This window comes from Herpailurus yagouaroundi, unplaced genomic scaffold (assembly GCF_014898765.1).
Source record: "Herpailurus yagouaroundi ecotype Mexico unplaced genomic scaffold, PumYag 440, whole genome shotgun sequence".
In the NCBI taxonomy this organism is placed as follows: domain Eukaryota; kingdom Metazoa; phylum Chordata; class Mammalia; order Carnivora; family Felidae; genus Herpailurus; species Herpailurus yagouaroundi.
In genome coordinates this window covers 177,338-203,691 of record NW_024412657.1, presented here as the reverse complement: position 1 = coordinate 203,691, position 26,354 = coordinate 177,338, and the positions used below count along the sequence as shown (strand labels likewise).

The 26,354-nt window shown below is 55.4% G+C and overlaps 1 protein-coding gene across 5 annotated transcripts in view; it reads left to right on the top strand.

Annotated features, from left to right (window-relative positions):
• Positions 1-26,354, top strand: part of CAMSAP1 (calmodulin regulated spectrin associated protein 1) — a 59,600-nt gene that overhangs the window by 18,010 nt on the left and 15,236 nt on the right. For 3 of the 5 annotated variants that reach the window (XR_005787132.1, XR_005787131.1, XM_040464379.1), the window contains exons 2-8: positions 2,346-2,608; positions 3,413-3,574; positions 13,450-13,530; positions 14,493-14,525; positions 17,085-17,226; positions 24,713-24,852; positions 24,942-25,038. Coding sequence is in view for 3 of the 5 variants with exons in the window: in XM_040464379.1 (XP_040320313.1) it covers positions 2,346-2,608; positions 3,413-3,574; positions 13,450-13,530; positions 14,493-14,525; positions 17,085-17,226; positions 24,713-24,852; positions 24,942-25,038 (918 nt within the window). In the remaining 2 variants the exon portion in view is untranslated. Of the gene's footprint in view, positions 1-1,528; positions 1,548-2,345; positions 2,609-3,412; positions 3,575-13,449; positions 13,531-14,492; positions 14,526-17,084; positions 17,227-24,712; positions 24,853-24,941; positions 25,039-26,354 lie in introns of those variants that run through there. The other 2 variants (XM_040464381.1, XM_040464380.1) reach the window with 2 other exon arrangements.

Here is a 26,354-nt window from a genome sequence, read left to right as displayed (position 1 = left end):
TAGTGGAGTTCGATAGGCAGGTCTCTGGAGTTCATCGTTACTTTGTGTCAAAGGATGTGGAGGATATTGATCAAGGGAGCCTTTTCCCGGTTGATGAAGATAACTCGGTTATGCTCGTCTACCCCTTCTAGAGGGTTATGCAGCACGTCACTGCAGTACATAATAAAAACAACAAAAAAGTAAACACAAAAAAGGAGTGGGGGCGGGTCAGCCAGAGTTGCTAGGGCTTCGGCAGGAGGAGAACTGGGTGACCCTGAAACTTTTCGTGAGGGCTGACCTTGAGATGAGGCCGGGAGGGGCAGGTTGGGAGGTGGAGTTCCTTCCCCTGCAGGCGGATTAGGCCCCGTGCCCACCAGCCCGTCGTGCCCGCCAGCCCGTCGCGCGGACCTTAAGGGGCAGAGGGACGGAGACCCAGGGAAGTGGCTGGGGTCGGGACGTGTGTTCACGGTGACAACACGCCCGTGCTTCAAGCCACGAGACTGACTGAAGTCACCTGCGCCCTTCCAGTCCTGGAGAGGTGAGGGAACGATGGAAGCCTCTCCATAGCAGAGGCGATGGAGCTGGGACAGGCGTGGGGAGAGGAGGAGGACGGGGTGGGCCCGGGTCCCTGCGTCCCAGTCCCCGCTGCCCGAAGTCAGCCTGGCCTCTTGCACCTGAAAGCGGACTAGGCTGGCGGACCCCCTGGCCCCGCGACCTCTTCGACTCCCATCCTGGACTCCCGTCCGTCAGAACCAGGTCCTGCATCGTCCGTGTGGGTGTCCTCCCGGGCTGCCGTCTGCTCTCTGGGACGGCGCACTCCCGTGCGCGTGGGGCCGGCTACTGTCCCTCCCTCGGCCCCCCCGCTCACAAGTCACCCCGCCTACAAAGGCAGCAGAAATCTTCCCACGGCATTTTGCCCTGGGGCTCCCTTCCTCTGTGGTCGGGATGGTCTCTTCTGTCTCAGAACTCTGGGTGATTTTAAAATAGGATGGGCTCTGACAGGGTCCTTTTGACCCTGAGCCAAGGGTGTGTCCCTCCCGCCTCGGAAGGGCTGGCTCCGTGTGCCCGCAGGGCTGCCACGGTGTCAGTCACAGTCACGGGCGATGTGAACCGGGGCCTTGCAAACAGAAGGGCAGTGTGAATGTTAGCCACTGTTAGGAGAGCCAGTGGGGAACCGAGGAGCCCACAACACCCACAAGGAAGTGATTCAGGGCCCCGAGAAAAGAGTCTGTGATGAGGACAGTGAGGATGGGGGTGGGGGGGGGTGGGGAGGCAGAGGCCACTGTTGGAGGCCACTCGCCAGGTCGCCGCAGAGAGCCCGGACTGTGCGGGGAGAGGACGCGCTGGCGCCCTGGGTCTCGGCACTAGGTGCCATGGGTGCCCTTCCCCGGTGTCCTTGGAGAGACCGGGCCCGCCTGAACCCTTTCACAGGCAGGGTTGTTCCAGAGCATCCAGAGGGCGGTCTCAGGTCTGGGGGCCTCACTGAAGGAGATCAGCCTTAGCCTGCGCAGTTTCATGTTTTCCGGTCTGCCGTCCCTTTGGGGGCACAGCGATGGACATCTTGCAGGGCAAGTGTGAGGGACACTTGGGGAGACCATGCTCCAGCCGTTTAGCAACTGAGCGTCCCCAGCGGTGCACGTGTGGCTGGTGTGTTTGTGTGGGAGGTGGCGTAGACCTGTGAGTCAGGCCGGATTCACAGTCGGCTTCTGCCGCTCGGGGCCTTGGGCACATGGCACGCTCTCCCCGTGCCTCCGTTTTCCCGTTAGTAACGCAGGGACGAGAGTCTCAGCTTGACAGTTGCCGCGTGCTTAAGTCACGTGGCTTGTGTGGCGTCGAGTGCTGCCTGGCCCGGGGTCAGGTGAGGGCCTGTCCCTGCGGTCGTGCCTTTGTCACGGTGCCTGCCGGCCTGGCTGTGGTGTCGGGCCTCGCTGCCGTGTCCAGTGTGACCTCAGGAAAGGGCGCGCTTGACCTCCTCCCCGGGACCCATGCTACGTGTGCCCCGCGCCGTCTGCAGGGTGACCTGGGCCTGCGTGTTGCCTGTGCCACGCGTGGCCCCCATGGCGTGACCGGGTGCCGTGCAGTCCAGCCGGCTCGCATCTCGGTTTCCCTTGGGCTTCGCTCCCTGCTTAGGGCTCCCACACGTGCTTCTCGCTGCCGTCTGGCAGGAGAGTCACCCCTGGAGGTCGGGGCGGCCACGTCACTAAGGCGAGCGCGTCGCCCACACGCCCAGGCGGTGTCGGCAGCCGGGTCGCCTTTGCCCGAGGAGACGATGGGGTCTTTTTATGTGGTTAGGTGCCCGTCGTGATTGACGGCAGCTCTGTCCCCTGTTGGCATCATGCTCACGTGCCGGTCTCTTCTTGGCTCAGATAACATCCCCGAGGACCTCAGGGACCCCTTTTACATTGACCAGTATGAGCAGGAGCACATCAAGCCGCCCGTCATCAAGCTCCTGCTGTCCAGCGAGCTCTACTGCCGTGTGTGCAGCCTCATCCTGAAGGGGGACCAGGTGGCGGCCTTACAGGGACACCAGTCTGTCATCCAGGCCCTGTCCCGGAAAGGGATCTACGTGATGGAGAGTGACGACACCCCCGTGACGGATCCCGACCTCAGCCACGCACCCATAAAGATGGTGAGTGTCCTGTGGGGGGGGGGGCGGGGGGGAGGCAGGGTCTGGCACCGACCGCGACTGCTTCTACCGCGGGCACTCGTGCGGCGCCCCGGCCTGTCGTCCCGCCAGCCGGCCCTCCGCGGTGCAGATGGTGGGAGCGGCCGGCCGGGTGGCGGGGCTCGCGGCTGCGCGGCGGTCTCCTGAGCTGTGTGTCTCGAAGTGCCTGTGACTTGTGGAGGATGGGGAAAGAGCAGCTCCCCGTCAGCTCTCTTCCTCCTTACGAGCCCTCTGTGCGCCGGAGGGTAAGTCGAGGCACGTTAACGAAAACGTCCGGACGTTGTGACCTGCAGCTGTCGGGCCTGTCCTGCTAGGTGTAGGTGGTTCACGCGCGTTGTATTTTTGTGTCCAAATAAAGAAGAAAAGACTCTGTTTTCCCCCCTCCCCCCTTTACTCTGGAAGCCACACCGTCGATGTGACTTTTCCAGACTGCCCTAGGTCGGCCAGTTTGGGTGCCTCCCACGTCACTGGGTTTTGGCTGTTCTCTGGCGACTTGGGCTCTGTGGCTTTCCACGCGTGGGTTTCGCGGAGGACGCGCTGTGGGTCAACGGGATGTTCCTCGGGTTCTGGGAGGAGACGGTGCAAAGGCGTGGCGGACTTTCGGCAGCAGGGCTCCTGCTGGAACCCCGGGCCCTGTTCGCGGTCATGCAGCTTTGGGCGCATCTCTCTGTGCTCGTACCTTTCCCCTCCGCCAGCCCCTGGGGCTCGCCAGGTTGCCGCGGAGGTGAGGTGGGCTTGGGCCACCCTAACTATTACCTCTGCTCCCAGAGTGCCCACATGGCGATGGTGGACGCCCTCATGATGGCCTACACCGTGGAGATGATCAGCATCGAGAAGGTGGTGGCCAGCGTCAAGCGCTTCTCAACGTTCAGCGCCTCGAAAGAGCTTCCGTACGACCTCGAGGACGCCATGGTGTTCTGGGTCAACAAGGTCAGTGCTGGGAGCCGTGGCCGGTGCGAGGACCGGGGCCGCGGGTCGTCTCCTCGAGCGGCCCGAGCGGGCCGGGGCGCTCCCTGGTGGCAGGTCCTCCCCCGAGAGCTGCGCCCGCCTCGTGTGTCGCCCGAGAACCGGGCGCCGGCAGGGGCCCCAGGAGCGGCAGATGGATGTGCTGTGTCCAGAAGCACGTCTGCTCCTGTCCGGACAGAACAAACAGGTGTCCTCGTGAGCACGCGGAGCGTGGCTGCGGTTTGAATTACTACGTTCTTGTTATTTTCATCTCGGGGTCTCTGTGCACCGAAGGGGTGCTCGAGTTCAGAGGCGTTTTGATTATGAAGAGAAAAGCGGTGTCTTCCTAAGTGTTTTCTCTTTTTACGTTTAGGAGCTTACAGCGTGATCTTTCACACAAGCATAGAGAGGGTATTTTCAGTGGCACGGGATTATTCATAGGGTTACCTTTCCACAACAGTTTGGTCGTGAAGCGTCTCTGTGTGTAAAAAGGTGTTCAACTGGGGACACTTAGCTAACGGAGTGAGGACGTGGAAGGCAGGGCAGCCCCTCGTAGAGTTGTCTTGGGGCAGGTGAGACAACCGTCTGGGGGGCTCGGTCGGCGAGGCGTCCCACTCTCGATTGAAGTTCAGGTCGTGATCTCACGGTGCGTGGGATTGAGCCCCGCGTCGGGCTCTGCGCTGACAGCGTGACCCCACTTGGGACTCTCTCCCTCTCTCTCTGCCCCTCCCACCCCACCGAATAAATAAACAAACTTAAGTAGTTGTGTTAGTCTGCCCACAAGATTTAAATTATTTCCTCATATGGTTCGTGTACGTGTTCTTTATAACGTAAGGCTTTATGAGAGACCAAGTAGAAATCAGCGGCATTAGTTGAAGAACGTGGCAAAGCCAGGCCGTGGCGCGTGTGTCGCCTCCCCTGAGAGGGCCCCCTCCGTGGTTGTGACGAGCAAGGCCTCACGTCGAGCGCGTGTTGTGACTTCCAGCTAAGACGCTTGCCCTGCTGTTTACTTGGTCTCCTACCCGGAGGTGGGGTGGGGGATCCAGCCCGTGGGCAGACCCCCTTAAATCCCCGATTGCCGGGTGGGGTAGAGGGCTTTTCCAGGGTTCACTGCAACATCTGGACTCAGACGCTGGCCAGTGCCCAGAAGTTTGCCTCCTGGTGGTGGGCACCGTGTCTCACCTGCCCCCTGGCCGTGCAGAATACCGTGCCTGTGGGAAGCGGGAACCACGGGAACGTGGTTAAGGAAGGATGTTCGGGACCGGTGCACGTTTCCAGAGGAAACTGAGCCCTGGCCGATAGCTCTGTAATCCCGACACGGCCTTCCTGTAGCCACGAGTTCGCATGTGTGTTTTCAGCCACTGACCTGCGGTGCTCCGTTCGTTTCCGGTGCCCAGCGTGGTGATTCAACAAGTGTAGCTGCCAGCTGTCGCCACGCAGCCTCGTCAGGGGACTTGACTGTATGCCCTGTGCTACACCTTTCTTCCCTGCAAAATCCAGGTTCTAACTTGTTTCTCTCTGATAACTTTTATTGGCTTCTCCTTTTTTATTTTTCGTTTTTGAGAGAGAGCGAGCACGTGAGTGGCGGAGGGGCAGAGAGAGAGAGAGAGAGAGAGAGAGAGAGAGAGAAAGAAAATCCAAAGCAGGCTTGAGGCTCGGAGCTGTCAGCACAGAGCCCGATGCGGGGTCCCGACTCACGAACCGTGAGATTCTGACCTGGGCCAAAGTCGGCCGCTTAACCCACTGAGCCACCCAGGCGCCCCGGTTTTTCCTTCTTATAAATGAAATGACGTGGTCATTATAGAAAAGCTGGAAAATACAATAAGCAAATAAAATGAAATATAAACTCCCCATAACCTTGCCACCTACACACGCGTTTTAACATAAATTCTCATAATTTTTAGGGCACCTGGGTGGCTCCATTGGTTGCGCGTCCGACTTCGGCTCAGGTTGTGATCTCACCGTTCGTGAGTTTGAGCCCCACACGGGGCTGTCTGCCGTCATCTCAGAGCCTGCTTTGGATCCTCTGTACCCCCCTCTCTCTGCCCCTCCCCCGCCTGTGCTCTTTCTCTCTCAGAAATAAATAAACTTAAAAAAAGAATAAATCCTCATAGTTTTTTTAGGTGTAAGACCCAGGCTTCAAAGCACAGCTAGGCGCTCCCAGGTGCTGGGCCGGAAGCTGAGGCCTTTGGCAGGATGGGGACGGGTCCCTCCAGGGCCGGCTTCAGCGCCCGCCTGCTGTTGTCTCAGGCGCCGGGCTCTGTAGGCGACCACGGGCATTTCCCTCTCACGTGTAATGGGCGGGCAGTGGTGGCCACATGGCCGAGGTTCATTTGTAAAGGCTTTTGATTGGTTTTGATTGGTTTTTGCCAAATTTCTGACCATAAAGACTATAGTATCTTTTTCATACTCTTAGTCCGTCGAGGTGTCTTTTTCCATGATTTCCCATAGATTGGATATTAGTAAAAGAATATTTGCTATTTTTAATTTTAATTTTAATTTTTTAATAAAAAATAATGAGTTTAATAAAAAAAATAAATGTTTTTGACATTTATTTATTATTGAGAGAGAGAGAAACAGCATGAGCAGGAGAGGGGCAGAGAGAGGGAGGGACACAGAGTCGGACGCAGGCTCCAGGCTCTGAGCTTTCCGCACAGAGCCCGACGTGGGGCTCGAACTCACAAACCGCGAGATCGTGACCTGAGCTGAAGTCGGACACAACCGACTGAGCCACCCGGGCGCCCCTCCCATTTTTTAAAGGTGGGGAATAGTGTCATCTTCTACTTTTCATTTCTTCATTTGCTGGTAAAGTTGAAGTTTAAGAGAGAGTGTACGTTTGGCTGTTTGTCTTTCTCTCTGATAAATTACTTGTCTGTGATCTTTGGCCATATTTCTTTGGGGGAGGGGTGCATTCCTTTTCTCCCGTGCCTGATCAAATTTCTCCTAATCCCATTAAGGGCATTGCCTGTTTGCCGTATTTGTGTAGACGATTTTCCAGGTTACTGCCGCCCGTTTGCCTGTGGACTTGGCTGATGTGTGGAAGATGATCTTCATGTGGTGCCGCCTTTATCTGCTGACGTGCATTTTCCGGTGTTAACCTCTGTCTTTCAAAGAGGTGCCCTGTATTTCTGACTCTGCATCGGCCTCTGGCGGGCGTTGCCTTCTGATTTACTGCTAGCTCACGTGACCCTCCCGTCCGGTCCCTGCTGGTCCACTGTGGTCACACGGCCTACTGTGGTTGGATCTGTAGTCAGATGACCAGGTATGACTTTTCAACAGCTCACGTCCCTTCTCTTGTGCCACACTTCGGTTTTCCTGGAGTTGGTACTTGCTTTGTTTTTTTGTGGCCTTTCTGGTCCTTGCCTAATATTTATCGTTTTATTCAGTGTTTTCCAAATTTTGTATTTCCTTAGCATTTCCAAATGAACTGAGTTTCTTACGTTGATAGATTTTCCCTTGTGTGTGTTCTCATTCTCTGATGTCGACTGAGCGGTGAACTCTGGCCAAGGGCTCCCCCACACTTGCTGCCTCCGTGTGGTTTCTTTCTGGCACGGGTTCACGGTGTCAGATGAGGGGTGCGCTCGCCGAGGAGGTTTCCGGCACTCGCTCGAGGGGCTCCTCTCGGATGTGAGCTCTGATGCGGGGTGAGATGTGCCTCTATGCTTTGTGTACTGAGGGTCTTTCCCTGGACTCAGAGGAGGTGTCAGCTCCCCCAAGCTTTTCCTTCAGGGAGAGTGGGCCGTGGCCTCTGCAGTGTGGGTCCTCTGGTGCCTGACAGTTTAGAGCCGGGTCCAGAAGCCTTCCCACCTTCATTTGGCGGCTGGGTTCTCTCCCCACCGAAAGCAGCCTCCATGTTTGATAAGGTTCGGGCTCCTGAGGGTTCACGTGCGGTGAGTTTTCCCTTCAGCGTCAGTCTTTGATGCCTCATAAGATCTGGATCTCCTTTGAAACTGTGGTTGTGGATAATGTTCCCAAGATTTCTGCTGTGTGAATAGTGCACATTTAAGCTCTCTCACCTCCGTGCTGGCCATTTTCACTCGTGAAGGTATTTTTGTGGGTTCGCTTCCTTTTCGTGTTTGGCTCTGTGTCTGGGTGCTCTCCGAAGCTCCTCTTCCGCAGCTCTGGAGTCACAGTCAGGCCTGTCAGGTGACTGCTGTGAGTTTCTTTCTCTTTTTATGTGCATCACTTCCAGGGACCACTCTCCCTCTCCCTCTCCCTCTCCCCCTCCCCCTCCCTCCTCCCCCTAGATGATCAGGCCCTCTGGGGGGTAGAAATTGCCCTCCCCAGGATTGGGGCTACCACCAAGCCGTCCCCCAGATTCCCTGCTCTTTGTGTGAGGGACTGAGCTGCCCTCTGTCCCCAGAGTTGTGGCCTTTTACCGTGACCGTCTTGCTGTGGCTTTTGACGTTTTTACCGCTGCCCAGACCGTTGCTGTAGTCTTTGAAAGACAAAACCCGGCCTCACTGCTGTATGATTCGCACGCAGCGAACGGGCCCAGTTCTTTGAGTTTGACCAGTGACTGCTGTTTAACATTCGCCACAAGGCACCATTTCCATCGCCCTAAATGAGTTCTTCTGTTTCCCTTTGCGGTTTGCCCTCCAGCCCAGATCGCCCCTGATGTGCTTTCTACAGTTAGAAGTTAGTTTTACCTCTTCTGGGTTTTGATAAAACTGGGTCATGCGTATGTACCCTTCACGGAACAAAGTGATTCTGAAGTTGATCCGTGTTAGTGCACCTGGCAGTGGTTTTCTTTTTACCCTCTGGAGAGTTCCATCGCGCGAACAGACCACGGTTTACCCGTTCCCCTGCCGGTGGACGCTGCGGTCATTTCCAGTTCTGGTCTGTGCTGACGGAGGCTGCCGGGAACCTGTGTGTACAAGTCTTACCCGAGACACGTATTCCTTTCTTTGGGTCACATACTTAGGCATAGAATTGCTGGGTCGGTGATAAGGTCGCATTCAACGTTAGGAGGAACTGCCCAGGTATTTCCCAAAGTGATGGCAGCACTTTGAGCAGCGCCAGTAAGAGAATTCCAGCCACTCCAGGCTCGTGCCAGCACGTGCGACAGTCTGTGTGTCAGCGGTAGCCGTCGAGCGGATGTGCGGGGCTGTCCTCCCGCGGTTTTCATTTGTGCGCCCCTCGCCGCTGAACACACCTTGTGTATGTTTTGTTAGGTGTTCCGATATTTTGCACGATTTCAGGTTTTGTATGTAATTCTGTGTCCGTTTTGGGAGCCCGTGATTTTCAAGGAATTTCTCAGCTGTGTTTTCCTCGTTGAATTAAATGAGTGTCCTTTAAACGTGTGTACGTGTGCCTGTAGCGATGCCCCCTGGTGTTTTCTTGCTCCAGGTGATTTCTGTCACTTTTTTTCCTTCCCTCAGGTTGGTCTGGCTTGTCAGTCTCTCTAATCTAAAAACGTGCTTTAGGTTTTTCCTGGTTTCTTCTATTTTCTATTTGATTTCTTCTCTTTTAATGATTTAATCAATTAAATTTAATTTTTAAGTAATCCCGACACCCAGTGGGGTCGAACTCATGACCCCAAGATCCCCAGGTGCACATTCCACCGACTGAGCCTGCCAGGAGCCCCTCTCATGTTCTCTCTCTCTCTCTCTCTCTCTTCCTTCCTTCCTTCCTCCCTCCCTTCCTTTCTTTTTCTTTCTTCCTTTCTCTTTCTTTCAAGTTTATGTATTTGTTTTGAGAGAGAGAGTGAGTGTGAGTGGGGAAGGGGCAGAGAGAATTCCAAGCAGGCTCTGAGCTGTCAGTGCAGACACAGCCTGTCTCGGGGCTTCATCTCTGCAACTATGAGATCAAGAGTCAGACCCTCTTTCTCCTGAGCCCCCCAGGTGCCCCTCTTGTTTTCTTTCTACTTAAAACGAGTTTGTTTATTTAAAAAAACGTTGGTTTTAAGTTTATTTATTTTGAGAGAGAGAGAGAGAGAGAGAGAGAGAGAGCGCGCGCACGAGTAGGGGAGGGGCAGAGAGAGGGAGAGAAAGAATCAGAAGCAGGCCCCGCGCGGTCGCACTGTCCGCGCAGAGCCCAACTCGCGGCTCGAACTCACGAACTACAAGATCACGGCCTGAGCGGAAGTCGAGAGTTAGCTGCTCAGCCAACTGAGCCCCCCCAGGCGCTCCCTAACGCGAGTTTCCTGCGGACCCTGTGGAGTTGGCCCTGCTCTTTTATTCAGTCCGAGAATCTGCCTTGTTGTTTAGACCAGTTCTATTTAACGTGACGGTTGAGGTCTCTCGGGCCGACGTGCTGTCGGCTTTCCATCCGTCCCATTTTGTCTTCTTCTCCCTTCTCTTCTGGCTGATTTTAGGCTGGGCATCTTTTGGCACTCCCTTCTCTCCGGGAGTTCTTGGGGCTGGTCCAGGCTTTAGTCCCCACCGTCTGCCCTCAGGCAGGGTGATGCCGTGTCCCTCGGCTCATCGGCGATGACCTCTGCCTCCCTGGCCGCTGTGCCACTGCCGCCTGCTTTGCTGCAGCCTCAGCGAAATCACGGGACTTGTGTTCTCAGCGCTTGTCCGGTTAGGCGTGTTTTAAGGTGACTGGAACTAGGGGACGTTTATCCACATAGTTTCCATTTCTGTTCCCCTTCGTTCCTCTGCGTAGGTAAGGAGCTCTCAAACTTTTGGTCTTAGGTCCCCTTTTACACTCTTAAAAAAACTGGATTATCAAGAATTAAAAAAAGTTAATCTGTCAGTATTTATCATATTAGACATTAAAAACAAGAAAATTTAGGGGCGCCTGGGTGGCTCAGTCGGCTAAGCGTCCGACTTCGGCTCAGGTCATGATCTCGCGGTTCGTGGGCTCGAGCCCCGCGTCGGGCTCTGTGCTGACAGCTGGGAGCCCGGAGCCCGTTTCGGGTTCCGTGTCCCCCTCTCTCTGCCCCTCCCCACTCATGCTCTGTCTGTCTGTCACTCAAAAATAAATAAACATTGGGGCGCCCGGGTGGCTCAGTTGGTTAAGCATTGAGTTTGGCTTCGTGGGTTCGAGCCCCGCGTCGGGCTCTGTGCTGACAGCTCAGAGCCTGGAGCCTGCTTCGGATTCTGTGTCTCCTTCTCTCTCTGCCCCTCTGCCACTCACACTCTCTCTCTCAAAAATAAACATTAAAAAAACCACAAAATTTAAAATTTTTATTAATTTGCTTAAAAATAACAAAACTCGTTTCGTATTAATATAAATAACGTATTCCTTTTTTTTTCTTTTTTTTTTTTTTTACCAAAAATAACTATATTTTCTGAAAGAGGAAATGGTATTTTACAAATTTGTACGATTCTTTAATATCTGGCTTACTGCAAGGGAAGCCGGACTCTCTTGCCTGCCTTTCCAGAGCGTTTGCGTGGGAACACGCGAAGATGGTCTGGCTTCCTAAGTACGTGTGGGTGGGAGAGTGAGCGCCGTTACGTTCTGTTGAGACTACAGTGCGGCGGAATGCCGTCCTCCCTTCTGATGTCCAAGCGGCCGCTTCTGCATGGTTAGCCGTGGGGTCTGTCCTGCCGGTCTGCGGGCCGTTTTCTGGGCCGTCTGCACTGACGAGCGGGGGACTTAGGGCCGCCCCGCTCCTCCCTCTTCCCTGCAAGTCCGCGTGCTCGTTTGCTTTTGATTCGACACCAAAACTTGACAGGTAGTAGTTTCTCAGAGGTTAATTGCAGTAGGGAACTTGAAACTCTTATCAGCTCCTTAAAAAATTTTGGGATAAGATTGAGGTTATAAAATGCAGTATTTTGAAGTCTCCAGTTCAGTGGTGTTTGCTATATTCACAAAGTTGTACAGCTGTCATCGCCAGTTCCAAACGTTCTGATCACATCCGGAGAGTTCCCGTCGGCACTCACTGCCCATCCCCGCCCCGGCCCCTGGCCGCCCCGGGTCTGCCTCCTGTCTGCACCCTTGCTGACCGTGGCATTTCGGGTCAGCGCGATCCTACGCTTGGTAGCCTTTTGCGTCTGGCCGCCCGCACTCAGCGTTGCGTTTTCAGCTGTCACCCGTGCCGGAGCGTGTCGTAGCCCGCGACGGTGCTCCGCTCCCTCGTGTGGCGGACGTGCCGCTCCTCGGCCGGGGGACGCTTGTGCCCGTCCTCGGCCCTCGTGGATGCTGCTGTGGTCGTTGTGGGCGAGGTTTGTGTGCTGTGCTGTCCTGTTTCTTGGGTGTTTGGGGATGGGATCGCCGAAGCGTGTGGAAACTTGACCTTTTTGAAGAGCAGCCTCGCCATTTCTTACCTTTTCGGCGGTGTCTCCGGTCTCCAGTGTCCCACGTCCTCACGGACGCTTGCTTTCTGATTGTCTGATTCTAGCCGTTCTGGAGGGCGTGAGGTGTTGTCTTGCGGTTCAGGTTCGAATCTCCTTCGGTGGGGAGCCCCCGCGAGTTCGTGCGAATCTCCTTCGGGGGGAGCCCCCGCGAGTTCGTGCGCGTGGCCACCTGCACGTCTCCTCCGGAGAGACACCTTTTCAGATCCTCTGTCTTTTTATTGTTAGGACAATTCTTCTGCATGTTGTGGATACTAACTCCATGACCTTTGTCCTCGGTGATAGTAAAGTCCACTTGTGGCTCTTGTGTCCTTCCTGGCTCTTTTAGTCCCCGTGTCTTGGTAACGTCGCACATTGGTCATTCGGAAAATAGTTTCAGGGAGGGTTGTGTAGATCTTTGTGACGTCGTCACGTTTCATGAACGGTATCAAAGATTACATTCGTTGGTATCGCCATCAATCTAATCGGAAAATCCTTTTCCGTATTAGAAAACTCTCTCGCATATGACAGAAACACATCGTGTGAAAAGGTTTTATTGTGAAAAATTGCGGAACATGAAGAGATACACAGAGAACATGAATGTGCCTACCACCCAGATTTTACAAATAATGTTTTATAATACTTGCTATATTATCCATCTGTCTATCCTTCAAAGAAGAATTTTTTGAATACCTGTTTTTGAGAAAAAGAGTGTGAGCGGGGGAGGGGCAGAGAGAGAGGGAGACCCAGCATCCGAAGCGGGCTTCAGGCTCCGAGCCGTCAGCACAGAGCCTGACGCGGGGCTTGGACCCACGAACCGCGAGACCATGGCCTCAGCCGAAGGAGGACGCTCCACCGACAGAGCCCCCCAGGCACCCCCACTATCTATTCTGATTCATTTGTTTTAAAATTTATCTGTATTGATTTTCCTTTTACCGTATTTTCAAAACAAATTTTCTACCTTCTTGATTCGATTTGCATGAGTTCGTTTATGTGTATTCTTGTTCAGTAAAACATTCGGTTCTGTGCCTTTTCATCTCATAGCTTTGACCGTGTCCTTGAAGCATTGATGAGTGTCTTTCCTCATGGTGTTACTTTGTAATTGTAGTTTTGATTTTATCGTTGGGTTCATCATTCCAGGAGAGGGTAAGTTCTAAGAAGTCGTGTTAGCTAGGGAGCGCATGGTTACATTTTACGATTGAAGTTTATCTGGTGTTACTTTTGAACGGTCAGGGAACATGCGAGCCACCCCCTAGGCCCTGGGCGGGAGCGTCTGCCCCACACTGTCTTACCGGCGGCATTTGCTGATGGTGGCAGCTCGCGCTGTTTGAGCACCCCGGGCATTCGGTGGCGTGGCTCATTGGCCCTGTTGTGGGCGGCCACGAGCGTGGCCTGCGTGCGGAGGCACAGAGTGTGTCCTGGAACTGCGGGCCAGCTCTGGGGTCTCGCCCAGCACAGACCGTGTGGAATGCGTGTATTTCTGCATCTGTGTAATTGGCCGAAACCACTTATTCTCAACCTGCGTCTGAGAGTCCGACTGCAAACGAGCGAGGTGGGCTCTCTGGGTGGGAGGTGAAGCTACCGATACAACCCACAGAGAAAGTTGTTACCTTTTTAATGCATTTTTTTCTGCTTCAGGTAAACCTTAAAATGAGAGAGATAACAGAGAAAGAAGTCAAGCTAAAACAGCAGTTATTGGAAAGTCCGGCTCATCAAAAGGTAAAGGGTGCCCTTAACCCCCCCGGAACGCGTCTGGTGACGCTCGCGGTTGTCACGAAGTTTGTCCGAGTCCGCCACTCGCTTCCTCTATTTGTGCTCGGCCCGGAGGGCGTTCCCAGGTCTCCGCCCAGTGGCCCTGGTGGTGGGCGTGACCGTGTGCTCCTCTTTCCTCCCTGCACGGGGGTGGCCTTGTATTTGACTGGGGAGGGTGAGGGAGAGGTCGGGCGCATTGAAGCTCGAGGAGGCGGGGCATCCGGGACAACCCGGGAATTGGCTTCTAGATTCGCCAAACGGGGAGGAAATTGCCTCCTGTCCAGGGTGCCCTCGAAAACCACGTCTGTCCCCCGTGAGGTCCAGCGTAGCCGCTGGAGCGCCTCTGCGAGCCTGCGTGGAATCCAGGCACGTGGATGTGGAAATGACCCAGGTGGTGCGCTATGCGTCCTGGTCATTTCCGCCCTTTCCTTCCCCTGTGATCGTGGTTTTTTGCCAAGCGGGTGTGTGACCGAATCCCCATCCCCTAATGCGCATGAGATAGGACCCGGCCACGTCTGCGGTCTCTTGCGATCCCTTACCTGGTCCTCTCACTGCCGGCGGTGGGGGGGGCGGGGGGGGGGGGCGGGGGGGGGAGGCCGTGGGCAGCACACCCCGGGCCGCATGTCTGTGAGCCTCCTTGTCCGTCACGTGGGCACAGGGGACACGCCTGGCACCCCCCGAGTTGCAGTTGGCAGCTGTCCTTTGTGGTGGCCGGTCCACGCCGAGCGTCCCGCGGAGGTGCCTGTGTCCCCTCCGCCTCGGTCGTGCGACGATGCAGGGCATCCAGGTCATGTGCCCTGGGCGGGTCTCACTTGTCAGAGGACACCCGGCTCTCCTGTGAATATTGTGTGAAAGTGTGCGTGACGCGGTCCGGACGCGGCCCGCCCGCTGACACCGTCTCCTGCCTTCCTTCCCTGCTTCCCGCGCAGTCCCCCTCCAAGTGGTACTGGAAGTTAGTGCCCGTAAGTGACCTCCGCGCACCCGCTGCATCCAGACGGCCATCCTGTCGCAATCACCCGCTTCCATTAAACAGCTGCTCACACCTGAACCTGCCTCTTTTGTCCAATGTCCTCCTTGGTATTGTTGTCACTTTCCTGCAGTACTAGCGAGAATGCGATTCTGGGCTCAGCAGGCTTTCCGTAGACGCGCCCACTTTGGTTTTGCCAGGTTTCTTAGGTAACTTTAGAGACTGAGGGTTGTGTTTCTTCTTACGGACACTTAGTTACTCTTTAGAGGAGAACGAACGTACATTCTGTCTTCTCGCAGACACCGGAGGGAAGGAGGGAATGAGACTAGTCACATTTCCCAAGTTACTGTCTACGTTTTTTGTCCTGATGTTACCTTCCCTGATGGTGGTATTTAATGCCATCTCTCTCAGGAAGTGTCATGTGGGTCGTCCGAGGACGAAGGGCCTTGTGGAAGGGAGGGAGGGGCTTCTGTCTCTAGGGACAGCTCCCTGGGTGTTGGGACCACCCCTGCTGCCCGCCCACCTGCCCGGGGTGGGCGAAGGGTCTGGGTTAGGTCAGCGTGGATGCAGGCTTTCTGGGATCCAAGTTAACTTCCTGTAAAAGGAAAGTTACGAGCTAGTGACTTGGACCTACCACGTTAGCTGTGCTCCCCACCTGGTGGTGCATTCTGGGAGCAGAACCAGCGTGCTAACGCCATTCCTGTGGAAAAACACCGGCTACTCCAAGGGGTGCATTTTGCAGTGAAGTCTTAGAACACACCTTTTTGCACACCCCTTCAGTTGTCTGTTCCTTTAGTTTAATTACCCAGACCAGGTTATCCTTAGAGTTTTATCATAAAGGAAATACCACGGCTCTAAGCTGGTAAATCCGACCCACGTGAGCAGTGACATGTTCTGCTTTGTGGCCAGCTTTGTGGATAATTTTGCTTCTCTTTGAGATGGATCGGTAACAAAGAAGAGGAAAGCATTTTTGTGAATCTTTACGTGTCTCTTAACTTCCCGAATCCTGAAGGCCACAGCGCTAAGTATGAACTTGTGTTATTTAGTGAAGAGAGCGTCAGAAGTGGAGCTGTCCTGTAGGAAGCAAAGTCTCAGCGGAGGGGTTTGTAGAAGCTGAAAACCGTGACCAAGGGCAGTGAGCGTCCAGGTCTCCTTGGAGACGCTGGTGGCCATGGCTGTGCCTCCAGCGCACGGCACACGGGCCAGTGAGGATGAGCACGGGCGGGTGTGGCCAGGCCGGCAGGCGTGGATGGTTCAGCCCGCTGCTCTGCAGCCTGGAGGTTTTAGGAACCTGACTCGAAGGTCCTACACGGGCTCCCTGGGCCCCGGAGTTCAGCTGTGTCCCCTGATTTTAGTTACACACATGCCATCTGTGCTCAGTGGAGAAACCATTTGCTTCACCGCATGCCGTGCTCCGTCCCATGTGTGCCGTGTGGTCTGTGTGGAAGCCTGGCCTGGAGCATGCCCCACGCCCTGCATGCCGCACCCCGGGCCCGCCGCGGGCCTCGAGAAACAAGTTAAGGTCTCCGTCAACACAGACTTGAGTGACACAGAATAAACCGCATTCCCGTTTTGAAAGAATGCGTTAGGCGTGTTTTATACCCGATCCCAGCATCGATTACCCTGTGTGTTTATTCAGACGACTTTAAATTCTCGACTGCCGAGAGATGGTTTTTCTGCGGGCTGAGCCCGTCTGTGCAGCTCTCAGCGACCCACAGTCGTCAGCACAGACTGCTGGTTTCCTCTCTCCTGCTTCTGTCGTGTATTTTCTCCCGCTGGAGAAGGCGCGTCCAGACCGGAAGCGTTAACGCAGGAGGGACTGAGTGCGCGGCAGGACGTCTGGGACAGGCCCCCCCTTCCCCGGACGGCTTGCGTGTCTGCACACTCGGAACCTGGCGTGGTGCCGCGGGGGCGCGCGGAGAGGCTCGGGGTGGCGTGCGTACCCTGCCCTCCAGAGGCGCAAGTGTGGAAACCTTGGAAAAGCACCTGTTTTACGTGGCACCTCGCGTGCATTCGGTTTCCTGACGCTTCGTTGCAGTTATTAAAGGGTCTGGTGGATGTTTTCTATGAAATTTTGTCGAACCGGTTTGGGGAGTTTCTCAGACCAGACGTTAACGTTGTTGTGCATTTTTCTTACTGGCTGAGGTTCGTGCCGATGATGCGGAGGAAAGGAACAGTCAGGTGGGTCTTCGGAGCATTAGGGCGGTCACTGCTTAACTTGTTTCTCGCTTGCTCAGAGGATGCGGCTTTTGGTCGCGTAGCCACACGTTCCGTATCCGGTCTCACGCGCCCTGTAGCGTGGGACAGCGTGGCACCGTTAGCAGCTAACTGCTGTCCCCCAAGTGTGGCCGTGGCGCTCAGTTCCCTGGATCTTGACGTGTGTGTCCAAGGCCGAGTACGTCACCCGGGCGTGTGAGCTTTTCCATATGATCGCCATTGTTCGAAACATCATCCCGCGGGCATCGGGGCAGTTCTAGATCTAACGGCCTGCCCGTAGCGGCCGGGGTCGTGGAGGCACGTCACGCGTGGACCGTTCTCCTCCTTTTGCCCGCAGGTGCGCTATCGCCGAGAGCACCTGTCCGCGAGGCAGCCGCCCTACTTCCCGCTGCTGGAGGACCTGATGAGAGACGGCAGTGACGGGGCCGCCCTCCTGGCCGTGGTCCACTACTACTGCCCGGAGCAGATGAAGCTGGATGGTGAGTGCGGAGCGCCCCCCGGGGTGGGCGCGAGGCCCGGGCAGCGTCACGTGCAGCCTGATGCACGCGCGCCAAAGCCTGGGAAGTGGCTCGCTGAGACGCCAGCTGGGACGTTAGCGGGTCGTGTGCTCAACGCTTAACCTGCAGCCGTATCTCGTGAAGAAATTGTAGAGTGTTGAGTGTACGTGACTTCTCTTAGGTTTCAGAACGGGGAGGACTTTGTCCATCCCGCTACAGCTGATGTAAAGCACCTAGAAGCTGCTTGGGGGCTGGGAAGGTGTGGAGTCCGTCTCCGAGTGGCTCGTGCACGAGTGGTGCCGGTGCCAGCGTGTGTCTGAGGCGCTCTCTGCCCGACAGTGGCCGCGTGCGGGGCCCCGGGAACGGGAATTCGGGTTTACCTTGTGCTGAGCGTCCCTCTTTCTGAAGGAGGGAGGTACGGGCCAAGAGCACGGCCAGACGACTCCCCCGCCCGTGAAATACTTGTCTTAGATCCTGGCACCAGAGGACGGAGCAGGGGTCGGTCCTGCTCCGAGTACAAGAGTGCTGGATAGAGCGTCTTTCATAAAGAGAACGACAGCAGAACTTGAGGGAGCGGGAGAGGCTCAGGTTCCAGAGGGTCTCTGCTCTGGAGTGCCAGTCCCGAGTTGCCACCCGTTTGCCCCGAGGCCTGTCTGGCCTCCGGTGCCCCTCTAGCCTTGGGGCTGCGTGTGGTTGGGGGCAGTGACCAGGACCCCGGGCAGGGCTAGGAAAGGCCCACCTGCCGGCCTGGGAAAGATGCCGGAGATGCGTCGGATGCCAGGGGCCCCGGGCCCCGGGCCAGGGATCTTTCTTGAGGAGACAGAGCTGCCAGACCGCATCACGGACGGGGAGCGGCTGAACTAGTCGCTGCCCGTGTGGCGAGGGGAAGGTTCTCGTGGAACTGAGTGTCGCACTAGTGGAAGCCCTGGGTCACGGCAGGAGGGAGGTCTGCTGTATGGGGGGGGTGCCCCGGCCGCTGCGCGTGAGCCCAGTGGGAAAGGAGGACCACGTGGGCCGACAGCCTGCGCAGAACCAGCAGAGGTGACAGACGGGCCTGGCCCCCGGGCGTGGGCGGAAAGGATGTTGGAAGGAGACACCGGATGCTCGCGGTGACGGCGGACGGGAGGGAGGCGGTGGGAACACTAAGACAGGGGAACGAGCTTGTTGAACGTGTGATGGAACTTTCCGGGGCCCTCAGCACCTGGTTCTGTTGTCCTCTGCGTCCTCGGTATTGCCCAGGTCTGCCTGCGGTTCGCCAGGTTGGGCGGTTCCTGCCGCCAGTCGCCTCTGGCCGATCTGTCGGGGGTCTTTAGACAAAGCAGACTCCTGGCAGGAGGGGGTCCTTAACGAAAGAGGAGGAATAGCCCGCAAGGACGTGGTGGCGTGTCAGGCCTCGTCGCGTCTGGCCCTGGCACGCCGGCAGGTCAGAAACACGACGGACGTTCAGGAGCAGCGAGCGGGCTCACTCCCGAGCTCGGTCACGGGGCCTGGCTGACGAAGCAGGTACGAGTGGAGGAAGGCCACGGGATGTGGAACGCGAGAGTCACGGGCGTGGGCCAGCGTGCCGACCGCGAGGCCGTCCGCTCTTCGAGAATAGCCGAGCCCGGAAGCGTGTGTAAAAAGTGGACTTGACCGTGGCCCTAGAAGAAGCCTCAGCAGCTCGCAGACCACGACAGGTTTCCCGCGGCGCGGCAGAGCGCGAAGTCTTTCTCCAAACCTCTCAACTCTTCAATGCTCGGAGACCAAAGAGGTTGCTGTCACGTGCTTGTGGCTCAGAGTCGCAGGCTCGGCGCAGTCGTCTAGCGCGGGCTGCACGAGGGGCAGGGTTTTCATCCGTTTTGTTCAGGGACGCGTCCCAGCCAGCAGACCTGGCGCCCGGGACACGCCGGTGTTGAGGAGACAACTGGCTGCATAATGGGCGAGCACCACGCACGCCAGAGCCGGTGGCCTCGGGGCACGTTCTGGAAAGTGAGCGCGAACTCGGCTCATCTCGTGCGGTAGAAAAGAGGTAAAGCCAAAGAACGCTGAAGGGAGGAGAGTGGGGGGGTGGTCTTCTCTCTCCCGCCAGTCGGAGATCACGACACCAGGAAGGGGCTGAAGCGCAGGCTCCGTCTGGGAGGAGACGGGGCACGTCTGGTCTCGGAGCGGCCGGCACCTCGTGAGGGAGCGGTGAGGAGGGCAGGGGGCTCGTGCCAGGGCAGCAGGCCGGCTCGCTCCCGCGGAATCCCGCAGACGCCGGGGAACGGACGCGCCCGGGGCGTGGGACACCGCGGTGACCTCCTCCCCACACGCCTCAGAGATGGGCCCGCGCTCCTGGGGCAGCTGAGCCAGACGGCTCGAGTCCCAGACGTGTCGCACACGGCCCGGCAGGTACGAGGTGATCCCCGCATCGGTGCTCTGTGTAAAATTCTTCACGCTGGGAGGCGAGCCTGATCTCCGTCCGCCTGCCCCAGGAGGCTGCGTACATTCCAGCCGGGGAAGGAGTCACTGACGGGTAGAGAGGACTTGGTTCATGAACGCAGTGGAATATCGGGCGGCCACGAGAAAGAGCGGAACCCTGCCACCTGCGACCGCGTGGGCGGACCTGGAGGCTGTTGGGCTGAGTGAAATAATAAAAAAGAAATAATAAAGATAAATAGTGTGCGATTTCATGTGTGTGGAGCGTGTAAAGAGCAAAGCCGAAGTCGCCGTAAATGCAGAGAACGAACTGGTCGTTGTGGGGTGGGCGGGCGCGGACAAAAGAGCCGGAGGGTGAAGGGGCACAGAACAAGCCACAGGACGAGGGGCACGGGGACGATCGCGGTATCGGAGCGACTTCGTCCGGTGGCAGACGTGAGCGCACCTACGCGGTGAGCGTTTCCTAACGTGTGTGGCCGCCGGACTGCTGTGTGACACTCCTGACGTGTGAGGGGTATCAGCTCGTCTCCCGTGGCTCCTGCTTGCTCTCGCCGTCTCAAGTGGAACGAACGAAGGTGCTTGAAGACCTTTGCTTTTTACCAGCGTTTCTTCGTGTTAGTGATTTTTCAAGGGAGCGTGTTTTATATCTCGTTTCGTGTCGTCTTACCGACTTTGTGTCGTTGACTAAGTAAGTGGATATGCGGTGCTAAAAAACCGGGAAGGACGCTTCTCTGCAGAATCTGGCCTCGGGCAAAGACACACAGCCGCTGCCCTTGGGCGGCCATCACTGAGACCCCTGCCGCCGCCCGCCCCCCTACCGTGAGGCCCACGTCCCGGTGCCCCGCGCTCGACTCTGGGTGGCCACGGATCCCCCGACACTTGAGGAAGGCACCGGTGTGAACACGAGGCCAAGTCCGCAGGGGCCCCGCAGGTGAGTGGGGAAGACCGTGGAGATGAGAGAGGACGGTGGCCACGGACTGGGCGCTGGAAGAGAGCGTCTGGAACACGGTGTCCTGGACGGAGGTGCGCCGTAACTGGGCAGAAACGGGCCCGTGGAGAGAAAACGTGGCTGCTGAAATTTAAGAGTTCACGGAGGTGCGTGGGGCGCCTGGGTGGCTCCGTCGGTTGAGTGTCTAACTTCGGCTCGGGTCACGGTCCCGTGGTTTTGGGTTCAGGCCCTGTGTCAGACTCTTCTGCACTGTCAGTGTGGATCCTGCTTGGGATTCTCTCGCTCCCTCTCGGTCACTCCCCTGCTCGATCTCTGTCTGTCTGTCTCTGTCTCTCAAAATAAATAAATTAAGAGTTTACTGAAGCGTTAGATGACGGCTTTGAAGAAATCTCCCGGAAAGGACATCTAAAAAGCAGAATGGGGGGGCGCCTGGGTGGTGCAGTCGGTTAAGCGTCCGACTTCAGCCAGGTCACGATCTCGCGGTCCGTGAGTTCGAGCCCCGCGTCGGGCTCTGGGCTGATGGCTCAGAGCCTGGAGCCTGTTTCCGATTCTGTGTCTCCCTCTCTCTCTGCCCCTCCCCCGTTCATGCTCTGTCTCTCTCTGTCCCAAAAATAAATAAATGTTGAAAAAAAAAAATTAAAAAAATAAATAAATAACAAGCAGAATGGACAATGGGAGAGAAGAGGCGGAAAAGCGAGAGGCTCAGTCCAGGAAGACGGGACAGGAAGGTGGGAGGACTTACCCTGGACGCCTACGACATGTACAGGAAACTGCATGTTAGGAGCCACTGCCCACGTGTGCCGGAAGCTGTCGGCCTGCTGCTGCCTCGATGCCACCCACCAAGGCCCCGGCCCCTGCTGCCGTGGACGCGCTCCCACGTGGGGGTCAGGCTCGGCGCCTTTGCCTTCCGACGTCGGGCCCTTCCTGCCCCTGCCCTGCTCCCCGCAGCAGCTCGCCGTGAGTCCTGGATAAAGGAGGACCTGTTTGTCGTCCTTGGAAGAAGATCTAAGCTGTTTTCTCAGATGCTGATAATCAGTATAAAAATTGTGATTTCCTTTGTTCATTTATTGCCAGCCCAATACATAATTTTTTTTTTTTTTTAACAGAAATGGACAAAGTAAGGTAAAAATTCATGTGGAAGAGTAAAGGCCTAAGGGATGAAATTAACCCCTGTAACATTTTATTTGGGTGTGTTTATGTTTACAGAAGAACGTAGAAGGCATTCTTGGCTGTACGTTTATCCACATGCCCCTGTTGTTACATTTTGTCACATGACCTCTCTTTCTGCCTCTGAGCCGTCTGAGAACAACCTGGGGGATAAAGGCACTCTCTGATCGCCGCGAACACCGGGGAAGTTAACGGCGACGCGGCACTGACTCGCGGTCCGAGCGGTTTGTCACTTGTCCCAGTAGTGTCCTTTGTGGCCGTTGCTCCCACTGCTGGTTGTGGCCCGGCTTTACTCCCTCTAGGTGGCTGTCAGGCGGTTCCGTCATTCTTGTCTTTCTTGGCTTCGGCCTTGTGAAGAGTACGGGCCATTTGGTTTGTCGGATGTCCCCGTTTGGGTCTGTCTCTGATTAGATTCAGGGCTGGCAAGAGTGTCTCCAAAGCGATGCACCGTCCCGGTGCATTTGACTGGGGACGTGAGGTCGGGGCGCCCTTGGCTCAGGCCGTGTCGCTGGGCTTCTCCAGTCTGAGGTCGCTGGTTTTCGCTTTCTCGTCATTTGGGGAACTGGCTCTGAGACTGAACAAACAGCCCGTTTCCCAGCAGACTTTGACCTGCTGGTGGTCCCGTCCATGGGGAGTTTGCTCGCCCTGTCCTCCTCCTCTTTATCAGCTGGCCTGTCACCGCAAGGGAGTGGGGTGCCTTCTTGCCACTTGTTCTTGGGTTGGTTTACACCACGAGGGCCCCGTGGCTTCTTGTCTGTTCAGCGGATGAGAACCCACGTGTTCACTGTTTTGTTGTAGATTAGTGCCGGTTTCGGGCAAGGTGATTTTGAAGAATGAGAGTGTGGGTACTTGGCTTGACAAAGACCAAGTTTGGTTTAACTTTACTTTGGCTAAACTGCTGTGGTTTGGGCCCCGGAGAGTCATGTGGCCCGAAGGAGCCTGGCCAGCGACGTTCCGGGGCGCACAGCACTGTGGACGAGTGGCCATCTGGCTTCAGTCCACATGAGATGGGCGTCCCTGCTTTGGGTGACAGATCTCTGCCTGAAAAGCAAAACATAGTAATTTTGAGAGGAAAACACGGGAAAATACCTTTAGGACATTGGTGTTGGGATGGATTCCTGAAATTACAAGAAGAAAAGCACAAGCGATAGAAAAGCTTTTATTACATTTAACCACACGAGAATTCGGCGTGCTGACGGAGGAACTGTGTGAAAATTAAAGGACAAGCTACATCCATGGAAAAGTATTTGGAACGAACACACATTGACAAAGGACCGTCACACGACCGTTTTGTGGCCATAACAGGTAAAGAATTTGTACAAATTAGACGAAGTTGAACAACCTAGAGACAGACTGAGAACAGGCTTGTTGCAGAAGCAGAAGTGGAGAGTGACACTGTGCCCGTGGTCACGGACGTGCTGCTTCACGAGGGGGCGTCTCACCCCCATCCAACTGGCAGCGACCCACAGGGCTGCCAGCACCGGGCGGCCGGGTGTGCGGGGCGCAGAGGGCACATGCAGATTTGGTTCTCGCGTGCAAGAGTGCAAACTGTGGAGCGCTGTCCAGCTGTTCAGACGAACACCTGGAATCTACCTCCATCAACGTACACGGACTTGGACACAGCGCTGAGTTTGGGGGACGGACAGGCTGCAAACGGGAGGCGCAGTGTGGGATGGCGAGCATAGGTTCAAGAGAGCCAGGTCCAGAGGGTAGTGTTTGTGGACGCGCACCGTCCGTGGCCGCGCGGACCGCGAGCGGGCAGCGGTCTCCGGCGGAGGAGAGCCTTGCCGTGGGGGTGCGGGTGCTGTGCCATCTCATTACTGAAGGAAGAGATCTGAATCAGATAAGGTGTGGTGCTAACGCTTCCGTCTGAGCAGATGATCCTTGGGAGTCTGATCCCGATGTCTGTAATGTTTCATAATCAGAGCGTAAAGTAAGGAAGCAGCTGTTAGCGGTGCCCGGGCGCGGAGTCACTCCGCCCGTTAGCCGTGTCAGTGCGTAGTCAGTCCGCTTAGAACACTGTTTTGTGTTGATCGTGCAGGACGCGGCGGAGGACTGACTTCGTCGTCGTGAATTTGGGGCACCACAAATGTAATCTGTGCTTCTGAACTCTTCCCGGTGATTTCTTCTGAAGAATAAAATTATTTTAAAAAATTATTTTTAAATCGGTTCTTTTCTTACTTAGGTGTATTGGTAGGCAGAGTTCTTTCAAGTCATCTGCACGGCTCCTTCCGTTTTAGTCTGAGCTGCGTGAGGCTGTCTGGCGGTGCTGGTCCGGTGGGGGCGCCACCAGCCTGCAGAGCAGCGCCCCAGATGCCGCCGACCAGCCGTCCCCAGCCTCTTTCATGGAGGGAGACCTCTGCTACGCGTCGTCTCCTGGTTTGGGGGGAACAGTGGTATTCTGGACTACTCCTTGGGTAGCCTGCCCCCCCCCCCCCCCGCCCCCACAGTGGAGATGACCTCATGCAAGGGGTCCAGCTGGTGCAAGAAACTTGGTAAAATGTTAACAGCTTTATGCAGCAATGTCCTTTATAAACTGAAAAGTGACGGTACTCTCCATTCTGGAACCGCAGGCTTAAGATCTCAAAGTTTCTGGTATGCTTTTTTAGATGTTAACAACTAAATTCAGACCCTAGAGATTCTCCGGTCTTTTTCTTGAGTGCTTACTTTCTTTTCTGTGTTTCTTGTTACTTGTTCTACTTATTACAGTGTTTAAATGTCTTAATGTTATCCTTTTAAACATCACTCTTCCCTTCATTTAAAATGTTTTCATTTCAAATTATGTGTATATATACACGTGTGTGTGTGTGTGTGTGTGTGTGTGTGTGTGTATACACACCCATATATATACAGACACATATATACGCATATGTAAATGCAAACACTTGTGAAGCAGCGTGTGTATGATAAACTGTAGTTTTCTCTTCAGATATATTTCCGTATATTTCTCTTCAGATATATGCTTGAAGGAGGTAACGTCGATGGCTGACAGTCTGTATAATATTCGGCTTCTGAGGGAGTTCTCGAATGAGTATCTTAACAAATGCTTTTATCTCACCTTAGAAGACATGCTGTATGCTCCCTTAGTGTTGAAGGTAATCATGAATTATTAAAGACACATTTTTTAAAACCATCGATGAATGAACTATTTACCGTGTCCCTGTTTTTGTTTGTTTTCTTTCAGCCGAACGTTATGGTTTTTATTGCCGAGCTCTTCTGGTGGTTTGAGAATGTCAAACCAGATTTCGTTCAGCCCAGGGATGTTCAGGAACTGAAAGACGGTGAGTGAAAACCTTCTGGGAATCGATGGCCGTTTCCTCCCAGAGATGTCGAATACAGTGCTCCAGAGGCGCCCTTAACGGGTCTCCGCCTTGTCATCGTCAGTGGCGTTTACGTGGTTTCCTCTGGGAATACAGAGACCTGCTCTGTCCTCATAGCTGCGTGTCTGCAGCTCTCGCATCCTGTCCTAGAGCTTTTCCCAGCGTGCAGCTCTGGGCCTGTGCTTGTCCCGTAAGATCAGAATCCGGCTCGTTCGGAGAGTGATTGGCCTCCTCGGTTGCGAAGAATGCAGCTCTGGTCTTGTCTGTGGGGCAGAAAAAACTGTGTTTGCCACGGGGAAGGACAAGTCTGTAAGGACTTCAGAAGATAGTATGGAAGGGTGCCTCGGTGGCTCCGTCGGTTAAGCTCAGTTAAGTCCAACTGGCTCAGGTCATGTTCTCACGGCTCGTGAGTTTGAGCCCCGCATCGGGCTCTGTGCTGCCAGCTCGGAGCCTGGAGCCTGCTTTGGATTCTGGGTCTCCCTCTCTCTCTGCCCCTCCCCTGCTCCAGCGCTGTTTCTCTCTCTCTCAAGAGTAAATACGCATTAAAAAGGAAAAAAAAGACAGTATGGAAGAACGTGTTCATGTCCTTGCGATTCCATAGAAAGAATCTAAAAAGCCACAAAGGAAACAGTAACACAGACACCTTAAAATTGAGACTTTGTTTTCATTGAAGGGAGATAAAGAGTTAAAAAAAAGAAAACCAGCTATAAAGGGGAAAAGACACTCCTAGAACTTACGACAGATACCTGTACCCAGAGCGTATACTCAGTACCCAGATCGTATAAAAAGCTTGTTCATACCAATGAGAAAAAAAAAAAAAAAAACAAACAGAAGAAAAGGAAAAGACTTGCACAGGTACTTCAATAAAGCGGTGCTCCAAATGCCCAGTAAATGCACGCAGAGATGCTTCGCCTAATCGGTAATGGAACGGTGACCGACAGATGTCCCCGCCGTGTTGGCCGCAGGCTACTCGAACGGTGCCAGGGCTTGGGGAGGAATGCGGGTCCATTTCCCTGTCCTTGTCACTGGCTTCCCCAGCTCAAGAACCTTATCATCTCTTGGTTGAGAGGCTGGTTGCCTGTTCTGCCTCTGCAGAGGGCCTCGTCCTGGTCCCTGCCCAGTTGCTCTCCTTCCCACTGTGTCCTGTGAGGTCGCGTGCTGCACATGACCCCTCTCTGTGCACCGGACCCTGAGTGCCTTCCCGGGAGTCTCCGACCGCCCCCGCCCCCCTGGGGTTTCACCCCGAGGTGTTGAGCATCACCTGGGAGCAGGGCCGG